Here is a 14,286-nt window from a genome sequence, read left to right on the forward strand (position 1 = left end):
TTTTGCATTTTGTTCACCTCTGACAGTTATTCCAGATAGACTTTATTATTTTCACTTCTAAAGCTTCACTGTTTCCATTTAACGCCACAATTTCATCCAAATGCTTCTCGTAGCTGGTTTTTATTGTCCTTTTTTTTCCTGAAGTGGTATTTTCAATAAAATACATGTAATCAGAAATACGTCATGTCCTTTCCTTAATTGCAAACATCAATAAAAGGAACAAAGGGTGATAATTATTCTCTCATCTCCCTTTCTGTGGAGTATCTTCTTGCTTTTGTTAGCTTAATAGTCCTAGAGTTACTGGCAATGCTTTAAGTACTGTTTTCCAAACTGAATTGGGCTGTTTTTCTCCGTATGTGCAGCATGGCAATTCAAGGGTACAAAAGGCCTCTCGAAGACAAAGATCTGTGGTCGCTGAACGAAGATGACACTTCAAAAACTATCGTGCAACAACTGAGTAAAGAGTGGGACAGAGAAAAAGCAGAGTGCAAACAGTGAGTACACGAACAAGTCTGCAAACTCGAGAGCTTGATCTGAGTCCTTTCAACACTCGTAAGTTGCTCATCCATGAAAATGAGCCAACTAAAAATGCACCCACCACTTCGACCTTTCTGCTCTTCACTCATCAATAGTCAAACTTTCTTATTTTAATATGTCTAGGCAGAGGCAAGCAGGAGCCCTGTGGGGCTTGTGTGCCACCAACACACTTTTTAGGTGCTTAAAATCCCCGTGGGCAGGTGGTGCCACTTCCCATGTGGAGAAGGGCTGGAGATGTGTGAGGAGAAGCTGTTGAGTTGGTTGGGTTGTAGAAAATGAACAACTTTTCACCACTGAGCTGGTAGTTGTCTAACTGCATAATTGCATCCCTCCCAGGCATGTTGGAGCACAGCTTCTGGGCACATAAACCAAAAGGGATTCCTCATCATCTCCATTGTGAGTTTTTTGGCCTGGCAGTATTTTTAGCCTTAAGGCTCTCAGCAATGGGCAAGTCTTCACTTCCCAGTAGTAAAGATAGGAAACTCAAAACATGTGAAAGGCAGGAGGGGAAGAGAGATCCTGCTTTATTGCTGAGACCCTACTGCTGTTGCCTGGAAAATTAGCAGCAAAATTATCCTAGTGTCTGATGGAAATGGGATGAGGGTCAGAACTTGCATACAGTTATACCCCTGCTCGAGAGGATTTCCTTCTTATTGCATGTTCTGTCCTGATCTAATCTTAAGAAATTATCTATTGTGCAGCTCTACTTCCTTCTCCCACTGGTTTGTGTCCAAAATGTTTCCAAGCAAATAGATGCGATAATAGGGTGTTTCAAATGAAAAATGTCAATAAGGAGGAGGCCTGTGCTTCCATTTCCTTTCATTGTGGAGATTTCTTCTCCATGTGGAGGCTTTCCTCTGTTCTCTTCTGTGCATGTCCTTGCCAAATTGGAAAGACCCTATTATTTGATAATATTAGGAGAGAGTTGTAATTTTCTTGGCAAGGCTAAATATGATGTGGAGAGTTCCACTTTGCAGCTAAAATTTGAAACATTTCCAGCACTAACACCAGCACCTGTCCACTAGTGCTCTGTGTGGATGTGTTTTAGTTCTACTTCAAGGTTTATTTTTGGGGCTTTTTTTCATTTTCTTAATGTCTCTATTTTTATGGTGTTGAATAATGTGCATTGTCTGGGCTCTGGTCTTTTTGCACAGACATAAGTATTACCCCTCCAGGCTATTTCACAGTAAGAGCACAGCCCTCGTGCAGGAGTGCCTGGGGTCCAGGAAAACTTTTGCTGGGAAACCAGAAACCGTGCCTGGAGTTTTGTCAGGGGATTCATTGCATTTTGGAAACTATTCGTACAAACTGGGGCCAGTTGGCAATGAATTTAGCCATAAATTATGAGTCATATTTAGCTCAGGTAAAATTTTGTGGCAGCTGTATTAATGATTGTAAGGTGGGGGAAAGAGCAAAAACAAAGCAAATCACTGTACTCCAGATTTCTGGGTTTCATAGAACTCTAAAAGCTCTGCTTATTCTTCAGTTATAAGTAGGTATTCTCTATTACTTCATGTCAAATAACATTAGTGGTAGTTGCTTGTGAGCCATTGTAAATACTTTTTTTTCCTTTTAACGCTTATTAAATCTGCTCTGAGCAAGCTTTTATGACATTCAAAATGCTGTGTGAATTTGTACACATGTTGAAAGTGTGATGAAAAGTATTTGCAGTGTACATAGTAGTAATTTATTTTTAAAAACTTAATCAGTTGCAGCTCTGACATAGCTAAAGCTTTAAACTTGTTTTGTGGTAATGATTATCACATTTCTGTTGTTCCCAAACCTTTTTTGCTTCACAGCTGTCTTGTGAGTTACTGTTAAATAATTGCTAAAATTTAATTTGTTTCTAATGAGTTACAGGAGAGACCAGCATGGATTTAAAATGTGACTGTAGATAACAAAGCACACAAGAAGTATTTTTCCTTTCTTTTGCTTGTATTGCTGAAGTTTCTACTCAGTTTACTGATAAGTGCAGTTTCTTCTGAGAAAGAGTGCTGGATGGAGAAGAGAGAGCTGGAATGCATTTCCCCTCATTTTTAGTTAGCTTGTGATTTTAGAGACTGTCCTTATGAAGACATACTGAAGATGCAGGGCCTTGTCAGCACCATTGAGAAGCTCTGTGTTTTCCCATGAGATAAATCAGTACCTATTACCTGCCCTGCTATTAATAATGGCAACCAGACACACGGTCTTTGCTTTGGTAAAAAGCTGGGTGTGAGCAGTCCCACACACTGCTGAAAACCTGACCTCACCTAACTACGTGTAGTAAACACTAAAAGTGCATTTTCTCCCTCTGGGACTCTTAGCTGCAAGAGAACCATTGCTTTGCTGTTAGCTCAGTGTAATAAACATTTTTAACAGCACAAAGTCAGGGGCAAGTAGTCTTGTTTCTTCAAATCCTTCAATGAGTTTAACAGTCTGGTTGCCAGAAAAACAAGGCTTTGCTCATAAACTCTCCAGGTTTGATCTGAAAGACAAAGACAGCACTGTTTTTTGTTCTCTGGGGGGGAAAAATAAATTGTCTGGTTTAGCTTCTCCCCGTGCCCTCAAGCTTTATTGCAAAGACATTGGGATTTGCAAATGGCTTTTTCTGAAAGGATGTGGACAAGTTTATACATGTGGACTGTTAGCCACAGTGATCACAATGAATGCTCGCAGGCTGTTGGAATTATTTGACTCTGCAGCTAGCCAGCTCCAAAAAATCTGCACAGTCTTTATGAAAAATCATAAATTCAACTTCACTTGGTAGTACTTACAAGTTATTTTTCAAATACCTTCTGGTAAGTCTTCACTGTTTCTAGGGTGTCTTTTCCATCTGTTTTTTTCTTGTAAAGCTTATGTGCCCCAGACAAATTTCCTTCTCCCTGCTCCACCTGGACTTAGCTTTCCTGTCTGACATTCAGGAAATTGTTCTCAAGTCCCATAGCCCCCAGGAAACAACAGCAGTTTGATATTTGCGGGTAGAAAAGTTGCCAGGCTGATGTTTGAGAGTAATTCACAGAGGAAATAATTTCCCAGAGCACACCCTTTGTTGATGGGCAACACAAGTCAGGCACCTAAACCCCAAAGGCGTTTCTACGAAACCCACGTGGAGCTCTGGAGAGCAGTTTGGGCATGTTGGGCCCATTTTTCATCAGTCAGTCTAGAAGAGTATGTGAAAGAGTCACTTTTGTTAGCTATTTGGCAGAGGGAGCGAGGCAAAAAGTACAGAAGGAATCCTAGAATCCTGGACTCATTAAGGTTGGAAAAAACCCCTATGATTATTGAATGGTTAACAAAATGGATGCAGACAAACAGGGTTTAAATGCTTAAATTGTCAACTGAGTAAAATTTAGGCACCTAAACCCAAGGTTTCTGTCCTGGAAGAATCTGGACAGCTGTGGTCCAGATCTTGGGGATGGCCCAGCTTTGGAGGTGCTGTGGTTTGTACTCAATTTCAAGTTTCCACGAATGCAAAACTTTGTATTTTTGAGAGCTCTGTGCCTGCTGCAGTGCCTGTCTCCCCAAGGGGATTCATTCTGCTTCAGTGGAAGCAGCTGTGTGATCGATAAGGTTAAAGGTTTAGCACAGCTACTGACTGAACAACGAACACAGGCTCAGAAGGAATAGGTGAAGGTGCCTTGTGTGGGATGTCCACAGCACCTCTTTGAGGATTCCTGTACAAAGAATTGGAGATCCAAGGTGAAATCTGTCCTCTAAGGAAGTCCAGCCTTCCTCTACTCCTCCTTTTGGCCACATTCTCATCCCATGGTGATTGATTTTCTGGCCTGTGGATTGCACCCCGTAGGTACTGCAGGAAAAGAGAAAAGAAAACAAGACTCAATTGCACAAGAGTGGCTGATCCTGAGCACACCTTGATGGTGTTGGAAGTCCTGCTGTTGGTCAGGAGCAGAGCAGTGTGCAGACTTTGGGGTGTTCCTGCAGTGCTGTTCATACAGGGCGGTGCCATTCTCATTGTTAATTGTCTCCTGTTTTGTTTCCCTAGAAAAGAGGATGTGTCATATGTGAAGAAATCGAACCATGTGCTCAATCATGTTGGTGATGGCCCAGAGGAAGCAGAAGTCCTGATCAGAGACAAAAAGCACAATAGGAAACCTTCCTTTCTTAAGGCTTTGTTGAGGACCTTTGGGCCATACTTCTTAATTGGCTCCTTCTTCAAACTGATACAAGACCTGCTCTCTTTCGTCAACCCTCAGCTGTTAAGGTTGGTTTACTCTGTGGGTAGTTTCTATGTGCAATCCCTGTGGAGGCTTGGCTTTGGCACAGGGTGTTTGTTTTTGAAATGCAGAGTTAGTTTCCCTCACAGTGCCATGTGTGTGTGCTCCCTCACCTTCCCCCTGCAATGCCATGAGACAGGAGTTCTTTGTTGTGGACTCAGCTGTAAATTGGACAAGCTTCACTGACATGCACCATTTGCAAATCGCCCATCACTGGTGGGCAGCTTTGAATTACAAATTGCCTGTTGCTCTGTGCTGCAGTCCAAAGCAATTTCTCCCCATTTCTAAAGGATTAGCTGTGAAATCAAAGTGAAGCACTGCTGGCTGGATCCAGTGGTCTCTGGACATCTGATATCTTCATGTGTGGATGGTGGTCGCAGCTCTGGCATAACTTGATGTGCAGATGATGTGTGATGCTCCAGTATGTGGTGCTCTGCCCATGCTGCTGTCATCTGGGAAAGGTTTTGGACCATTCAGATGAGTTCATGTGCTCTTAGTTGTGCTCAGCAATGAGAATGTGAGAGGCACAGTTGCAGTGAATTTCCATGTGAAAGAAAATTATGGTTCTATTAAAAAAAAAACCAAACCCCAGCAGAGAAAGAGGTCATGAGAGAAGTGGTCTGTCCTCAAATTCTCTTTGTATGAGGAACACCTCTACCTCCCATCTCCAGGGGGGACAGTTGCTCAGCCTGACCCATAAAGGAATTTGCACAACCCCCACATTTTTTTCTCCATGAGTATTATTCTTAAGGTGAGGAATTCACCAGATAATCATTAACTAGGAGGAAAGCAATGGTGGAATTACCGGCATTTCTATCAAACAATTATTAATGGAAAAGCACATAGTCCTGTTAATGCATGAGAGAGGAATGGAGCTTGGATGGAGGTCACAGGTGGATGTAGGGAAAGGGAGAAGAGAAGGCTCTGCTCCTATTTGAGTATCTTAAAATAACCAGTGTTCTGAGATCATGTTGTTCTGTGGGTGGTTTGTGACATGCCCAGAAACTTGCTAAAATGAGAGTTTGACCAAGCATGGTGACATTTAATAGCTGACAGTCTGTCTTCTCCTAGAGCCCCTGGTGAAGAGGAGGCTGCTGGCTGCCTCCTGAGAACACATTAAGTATAACCTATTCTGGGAATTTCTCAAATTTGCATAAATTCCTGAATATGTTTCAGTGATATCTCAAGGCGTATTATGGGGAATTTCTTCTCAAGTCTAAATTCCTGCAGTCTGGGAAAATGCCCTTCTAATGGTAAGGGAAGATGAAAAAGCCATGGCTGTCTGGCAGGCTGCATGTAAGATAGCCGTGTGTTTCTAAAAAGATTGGTGAATCCCTGGGACTACCAGGAAGAGGTTTTCCTGAAGCTGTTCACTTTTGCAGCATGAATGATTAGAGCAGTGCAGAAATAAGATCTCTCTGGACTGGAAGAAGAAAGATGTAGCAACCTCATGCTTCTACCACAAAGCTTTGGTTGCCTGATTTGTAGTTTCCGGGTGCATTTTTCTCCTGCTGGTTGTTTGAACCATGAAGCCAAATATCTGTTTCTCCTATATTTTGACAGTTCAGTATTCTGGTCAGTAGGCTGAAATCACAAATGTGATCTTTGAGAGCACTGGACACTGCCATGTGTCACTCTGCTTGTTTGCTGTGTGTCAGTGTGCAGCTCTGGCAGCGAGAGCAGCTGTGAGGAGTAAGAAAGGGCTTATCAACAAAAGATGCTGTAGCCTGCTAAATGGTACCATTTTACAAAAAAAAAAATAGGAGTGAAGAACTCTTTATGCATCCATCCAGGAGGATGTCTTAATTTAGCGCTTTTTTTGTGGGAAAACACCCCAGGCAGAAGCACTCAGGCTGCTTGAAGAGGATTTGGGTAAGAAGCTGGTTTTGCCTGCTCTGCTGCACTGCCCTACTCTGTCCTGTCATTCGCCTCCTGCCCTGGGGGTCTGCCTAACAGAGCTCAGACGGTCAGCTGTGTGTTTAAACCCTGAATCCCAAGGGAAACCAAGAGTTTCTCTTCATATTTCATTTTCAGGCTCATTTACAAATGGACTTTCTCACTTACAGAGCTGAAGGTTTTGCTGTTGGATGTTTGCAGTGTTCTTCGACTGAACTCATAGCTCAGCCTATGTCCTGGAGGGCTGTTTGCTTTTTGTGGTTAGGCAGAGGATGTGGCAGGATGCTGTAGTTGGGAGAAGTTGTGTTACGTCCCATTAAATTTGCTGTGTGATTTTAAATTTTTGTTTCTTTTTCCTTTTCCTTCCCTAATCTACTGACAAACAGCGTATTAATCGGCTTCATTAAGAACAAAGACGCCCCAGCCTGGTGGGGATTTTTGATTGCAGCTCTGATGTTTATCTGTGCTGTGCTGCAGACACTCATCCTTCACCAGCACTTCCAGTACTGCTTTGTTACTGGGATGAGGCTGAGGACTGGGATCACTGGGGTCATATACCGAAAGGTAAGGCTGGAAGCATTTTGTGGGCTGGAACACCAGTGTACAGCCAGGCAGGTGGTCTCAGTGCTCACATATTTAGGGAAGATTAGCCATGTTGGAGAGCCTCCTGGAATATAAAAGATTGGGGGTTTGGTGAGTTTTTAGGAGTACCTCTTTCATACTTTACAGCATTTTCCAGTGATCAGTACTGTAATATGGGTGTTCTGGTAGGTTATTAGACATACCAATACTGGTTCACTTTAAATGCTGAAAGAGGAGAGACTTAGATTAGGTGTAAGGAAGAAATTCCTCCCTGTGAGGGAGGTGAGGCCCTGGCACAGGGTGCCCAGAGAAGCTGTGGCTGCCCCATCCCTGGAAGTGTCCAGGGCCAAGGCTGGATGGGGCTTGGAGCAACCTGGGATGGTGGAAGGTGTCCCATGGCAGGGGGGTGGAACTGGATGTTCTTTAAGGTCCCTTCCCACCCAAACCATTCCATGGTTCAGAATAGGAATCCAGGAGAAGAGCATGTTTATGCTATGAGCACATTAGACCAAACGAGGTTTTCTTCAGAGTGCTACATACTGCTTGAGCTGGAGATGCTCATAAGCAAAACCATTTCATGAGCTCTTGTTCCTTGGAGGCATGAGGTGAATTATTTTATTCTTTTTGGAGAAGCACATTCTCAGTGTCATTTTGCTAATAGTTGAGGATTTGTTCTCCATGTGTGTGGAGATTGTGAATGCACTGAAGCTCTCTCCCTTGTCAGTCCTTAGCCATCACAAACTCAGCAAAGCGCTCATCTACCGTTGGAGAAATTGTCAACCTGATGTCAGTGGATGCCCAACGTTTCATGGACCTGGTGACTTTCCTGAACATGGTGTGGTCTGCACCACTCCAGATATTTCTAGCTTTGTATTTCCTCTGGCAGGTACAGACGTTGTCACAATTTTATTCACAATTCATCTAAATGATGTGCAAGCTTTTTCTTTTTCCTTTTTTTTTTATTTGTCAATTTGACCCTTCACTACATTTTTTACAAACTTTAAGTGTTCTGTCCTGTAGTAAAATAGCTTTTACTGCTGTACACCCTCACTTAGTGTCTTAATTATTTTGTTCAGCTGATAGGGCAGATGGGCTTTTGAAGCAGAATGTTGCCTTTATCTTTCCCCTGGCCTCACTATATGTTGATGGGCTCAGTCTTGGACTCTTGGACTCTTGTTCCCAGCAGTTGATACAAATGAGAGCTTGAGGGAAATGGTTTAGAAACCAAACCAAACAAAAACCTGGACATAAGAAATGTCACATGGAGAGATTATATCCTGCTACATAAAGAAGTTTTGTGTGAGTCAGTGTGAAACAAGTCTCACCTGGAATAACCATAATTTTTTCTTTGCTATAGTGACTTTGTTTCGTTCCAGGTTTATTCCAGGTTCAGTTTGAGCACTGGCTTTCAGTGTTTAAAATGTTTCTGTGCAGTTAATGTCTTTTACTGCATAAAACAGTAGCACCAAGTTAACCATATTGATTTCAACTCAAAAGCCATTAAATTGCAGCAGCTTTGAGTTACTGCTCTGCTGGAAGCTGAGCTCTGGTAGTCAGCAGTTTGTATGTTTGTACTCACACTGAGGGTACTGGCAGTTCCCCTGATCAGAGAAAAATCAAGAGAAAAATTCCTATCACCGATACCAGCATAGTAATAATAGTAATAATAATAATTCAAAGTGGTTATTTTTCTGTCCTATTTTTCTGTCTCCTCTTCACAGTTGTGCTGTGGAATCACAGCACTTCACTGGGATAAGTTCAACTTGTCAACATTGATTTCTGTTCCTATCACTTGTTCTTGTTTTAGTGCTGACCATAGGGAGCACTCAGGTACAACAACTTACTCTTTCTTTTTAAATCCAGACTTTAGGGCCTTCTGTGCTGGCTGGAGTTGCTGTGATGGTCTTACTTATCCCGTTTAACTCTGCAATAGCAATAAAAACCAGAGCATTCCAGGTAAGGTAGCAGCAGAGGAGGTAATGTTATATAAATTGGCAGCTGTGCTATGAGAAATGAAGACATCAGAGGTTGTTAATAAGATGCCATTTGCAACAATTTACTTATGAGTAAGAATGTACTGATATATTTAATAACTGTATCCTCTTAGATGCTTTTTCCATAGTGAATTGAATGCAATTTAAGGGAAAGGTGTGTCACTGAGCCAGTGGCTTCTTCATACCCCTGGAGCAGCTTTTGGGATTAGCAAGAGGTTTCTTGTCTCCATATCCCTTCACCTGGTATCTTCCTCTAGGAGTATCTAGAGAAAGAGTAAATAAATGCTGTTCTTTAAGCTGCAAATTAATGTTTTCAGAGGTGGCAGCTAAATCCTGACAGTTTGAGTTTTATGCTAAAAGCTGGTGTGATGTTCACTGCTACTGAGTTGGGCCAAATTTCATTTATTATCTTAAGGTAAAATGATCCTTTATTCCTTTCTTAGTTGTCTCTAGTCAGGGAAAGCTGAAAAAACACCAATATAACAGTGCCCTCTGGCTTTGTGCTAGAAAAAAATCTAGTAACTGGCTTGTGCTATGCAGCCTATCAGACTGTTTGGAAGATTAAAAAAAAAATTAAAAGTCAATCTGTTGGTGTAAAAAAAGGTAAGAGTTGGAAAATGAATATCAATTATGACATTTAAGCACAGCCTTAGTAACAGAGTGATATTATTATATGCCTTAAAGAGACATACAGGCTTTTAAAATCTCTTGGGTGCTGACATGTCAGTAGTAACATTCCTTTTCTCCCTTTCCCATTAGGAGATGCTCAGAGCTGCATAACTTGCTGTGCATGTGTGTGTGAATTTTGTCTATAAATTTGAACAGGGATGTTTTTATTTCAATAACTGAATGAAGCACTGTATTTTCATACATAGGGAAAAAAACCCCTCGGAGTAGCCACAATTTTCAAGGGATAAGAAATACAACTGAGCAAACAAGGAAGAAAAAAAATCTGAAGAAATCAAAGGAAGTGATAGGGTAGTATTTTTGTGAAGTGCCTGAATCTTTCTTTAAGATGGTTTAAAAATGTAGCCCTTAAGAGTGAAGATGGGTGGAAAGCTTTTGTACTCTGCTTTCCAGGCATTTCCTTTGATTTGTGGTGTATTTGGAGATACTGACTTGCACAATAAGCTGACAACAGTCTGGATTTTTGTAATTACCTTTTGCATCCTCTTCAGAAATAGCCCGAGGGCCACCACAGCTGTGAGACATGTGTTGAAAGCTCTTCTGTAGTCCTGGCTGTGACTCTCTGTCTGCTCTGTTTATAACCCAGGTGGAACAAATGCGATACAAAGACTCCCGCATTAAATTAATGAACGAGATCCTGGGTGGCATCAAGGTGCTGAAGCTCTATGCTTGGGAACCATCCTTTTCAGAAAAGGTCCTGGAGATCCGGAAGAATGAGCTGAGAGTTTTGAAAAAATCTGCCTACCTCAACTCTCTGTCCACCTTTGCCTGGATCAGTGCACCCTTCCTGGTAAATTGAATTTGCATGGCCCTCTGAGCTGTACAAGTGCACCCTTGAAGGATAAGTCTGAGGCTTTCTGCTTGCTAATGTACATAGGAATAAAATGTAAATACTTTTTGAAGAAATTACTCACATGCTTTGAATCAGAGTTCCCTGTTCTCAAGAGCCCCTTTGTTAATCGGTATTAAAGTATTTTGTGATAAAGCCTGCCAGTGGAAGCTGGGAATAGCTGTCACAGGAGAATTTCCAACCACTTCAAAGTACTTTCCATAACAAATTGAAACTAGAATTTGAAACCTCAGAGAGATCTGTGAATAGCAAAAGAAATTTTAATTGAGTCAGTCAGGACAACGTCTGTCTTTAGCTCTCATTTCTACCTTCGTGTTACAGTGCTCTGCTTGTTTTAGTGAGAGAGGGAGTAGTTAAATTATTCTACAACCCAAAAAAGAGATTGATTTAATGTGGAAACTGAAGCCCAAATGATAACATTGCCAACTCTGAAATGCTTTTTCCTCAATTTTGTCTTTTCCTCTATTTTCCACTTCACTGGACTGTGATCCCTTTTGCAGAAAGGGTTTTGGTGAATTAAACCATTCAAATAAGTCCTTGGTCAAAACTATTCCCAGCCAACTTTTCTTGAGATCAAAGGCCCAGCCCTGCAGGAATGATCTGAACAGCCTGGAGGTCCTGCCCTTTTCATGGTTCCTTAAAGTCACTGCACTCCCTTCAGTACACATTCCTGTTCCTGCTCACTGTGAGTCTGCTGCACAGGCTGATCCTTCCACAGTGGATGGCCCCTGTCATACAGCAAGCCAGCAAATAACTTGGATTCCACTCCCTTTTCTACTGAGCAGTGAATCTTGTTTGTTTAGCCTGCAGTTTACAATGGGAAAATTTGCTTGGGTGGAGCTGGAAGAAACCACGACCTGATAACAGCTTTTCCTTTTTATTTGCCCAAGACATGTGGTTCACCTCTTGAAACTCTTAGTTCAACTGAATGTAGCCATTAGAAACCTGAAAGTTCTTTTATTCTGCGTGCCCTTTTTTTGTACCACCTTGTCCATAGGACTTGTCATTCTTAAAGCATATTGAAAAGGTCAGAAATGAGGAATTTTCCTGGTTTTGTGGTTGATACTTTTATTTCCAAGATGCCTGTCAGGCTTGAGTGCTTTTAAAATGTCAGAATATACCACACATCTCACAGTAAACTCCCTTTCTGGCCTTCAGGTAGCACTGACAACATTTGCTGTGTATGTCTCTGTGGATGAGAAGAATATCCTGGATGCAGAAAAGGCTTTTGTCTCCCTGTCCTTGTTCAATATCTTGAAGTTTCCCCTCAATATGCTTCCACAAGTCATTAGCAACATTGCACAGGTAAGAAGGGCCTGGAGAACGGGTTGTTCTGAAAAATTTGAACAGAAAGAACATATCCTTAATTTCTGGAATGCAGAGATCCCTTGGATCTGCCTGTTAGCTGGTTTTCCTTTTAATACCCTTTCTTTCCTGTTGCCCTGCATTGGAAAGCCTGACATCTTCTCAGTGAGTCTGGCTGTGTGAATTTTGCTTTGCTCAGATAAACTCAGCTTGGTGTGAGAAATTTCACAGTTAAAAGCTTGAATTTCAGCATAAATTCATTGCAGGGAAAGAATGACTCACTGTTCAGGAAGCCCATGGGGGGAAGCTCAAGGCATTGTGCATGCTTTCTTTTTCAGTAGTAAGAGCACTACGTTCTCATTAAAAGAATGATGAAATAACACCACATTCTTTTCTTAGACAAGCGTTTCCCTAAAGAGAATTCAGCAGTTCCTGAGTCATGATGAACTTGATCCAAATTGTGTGGAAACAGAAGTGATTGCACCAGGTAAAGATGCTGATATTTTTCTAAGCTATGCTCGTGCAGCAGGCATATCTCTTTTGGACTGGTTGAGCTATAAAGAAAGGCAAAAAGAAAATAACAATGGTAATCTTGGGTTAAAAAAAAAGGGAAGAAACTGCTACTCTGAAAAGTATGTGTTTAGTGTTCAGGCTATGTGGAAATCAGAAAAGTTTCTGGCCATATTTTTGAGCTGATTTTGGGCCTGAGTTTGCATCTGTAATGTGCTGGACGCTACCTGTGCTGAACGTGGAGTGCATCCACTGACTATGGACAGCAAGACCTGTTCAAACCTTTCACACTGCACAAATGCTCAGGAACTTTGTGAGCAGTTTGGTTACTTCTGTTCAAAACAATATCCCAAAACAATTGAGCAAGCCAGGTGGTCTCAAAAAAATGTGTTTTATCAAGTAACAGTGGCTTGAAACTTGTGTGTGAGGAAGAGGGATGGCCACGTGGCTGCCATGCAGTTACTGTTCTACCCCACCCCACCAGGAAGCAAAGAGAACCTGTGGATCTATAACTTGTTAAGTGTGGCAAGCAAAAAGCTGCAGAATGTCAAAGTTAATCTGATACGTCAAAGTCAACAGCATGCAGTGATCTCCTACTGACTTGAAAGGGGTTTCTGAAGTTGTGCTGATGCTGAGCAGCACGTGTTGGGAGCAGCCCCACCAGGGCAGGGTGAAGCAGGGCATCTTTTCAGCTCCCTAGATCTGTCGGGTCACAGTCTATAGCTTAAGCTGCAGTCAGTTATTTTCACTCTGAACAAGCCTGTCTTGTGACCCACAGGCGTGAGCCTGTGCTTCCCATGCCAGCAGAAAAGGGAAATGCAGTGTGTGTAAATAAAGATCCCTCTGTCAGCCTGTTCTCAGTTGTGCTGTTGTGTGTAACACATTTCCTGCTCCTCTGTTGTTGCGTTTTTGCCACACAGGCAATGCCATCAGTGTAAGAAATGCGACGTTCAGCTGGGGAAAGGAGCTTAAGCCAACGCTGAAAGAGTAAGATTTCTTTGTGCAGTTGCAATACAACATCTACTTGGTTCCTGGGTCCTGGGAGGTCTGTTGGAAAGGTTCTGGTAAAAACCATGCATCATATGTCAGCATCTCTTCTGCCTTTAAAACGTGGAGCCAACCCTCATGCCTCGTGGTCTTTGGGCTTTATAGAACAAGGCTGTAAGGCTTTACCTCCACAGCAACCAGCATGAAATGGTTACCTATTGAAAGACAGGCTACGTAAATTCCTTAAACAGACATTTTTTTAACTGAAGCATTGGACAAATCAAATTGATCTGATGGATTTTGAGGACAGTTGAAATGTCTGTGTTTAGACCTAGGTGTGCCAGCAGTGGTCTGTTCCTTGAAGAGTCTTGTGGCAGACTCATCCCTGTGGCAGTGGAAGGGCCATCTCCAGACTGTGGGGGTGAATGTTCTGTGCATTTGCCTATTTGAATGAACATAAAATTTGCCTGGAAGCATATATTCCTTCTGTTATGCATCAGGATCTGTGTAAACAGAAGTCTGGCTTGATTTTGTTAGTGAAAAGCACTTTGATGGCAGAGAGACTGTGTCCATCAGTCATTTTTGTATCGGTTCACCTTCAGGACCTAAAGCAGTACCTTTAAGAACATAGTGGGGAAAACAGTAAAGGATTTTAATTGGGGAAGTCCTGTTTTTCTTGTGTCACTGTGAGCCCTATTTACCAGCACTGGAAATACAGTTC

General features: G+C 42.0%; 1 protein-coding gene across 3 annotated transcripts in view; it reads left to right on the forward strand.

Annotated features, from left to right (window-relative positions):
* Positions 1 to 14,286, forward strand: part of ABCC3 (ATP binding cassette subfamily C member 3) — a 46,772-nt gene that overhangs the window by 17,817 nt on the left and 14,669 nt on the right. For all 3 annotated transcript variants that reach the window (XM_039562200.1, XM_039562201.1, XM_039562202.1), the window contains exons 7-15: positions 363 to 494; positions 4,523 to 4,741; positions 7,037 to 7,214; positions 7,957 to 8,118; positions 9,096 to 9,188; positions 10,500 to 10,703; positions 11,922 to 12,068; positions 12,468 to 12,555; positions 13,499 to 13,565. In XM_039562200.1, the coding sequence (XP_039418134.1) occupies positions 363 to 494; positions 4,523 to 4,741; positions 7,037 to 7,214; positions 7,957 to 8,118; positions 9,096 to 9,188; positions 10,500 to 10,703; positions 11,922 to 12,068; positions 12,468 to 12,555; positions 13,499 to 13,565 (1,290 nt within the window). The remainder of the gene's footprint in view (positions 1 to 362; positions 495 to 4,522; positions 4,742 to 7,036; positions 7,215 to 7,956; positions 8,119 to 9,095; positions 9,189 to 10,499; positions 10,704 to 11,921; positions 12,069 to 12,467; positions 12,556 to 13,498; positions 13,566 to 14,286) is intronic.

Source organism: Corvus cornix, chromosome 18, assembly GCF_000738735.6.
Source record: "Corvus cornix cornix isolate S_Up_H32 chromosome 18, ASM73873v5, whole genome shotgun sequence".
NCBI lineage: Eukaryota > Metazoa > Chordata > Aves > Passeriformes > Corvidae > Corvus > Corvus cornix.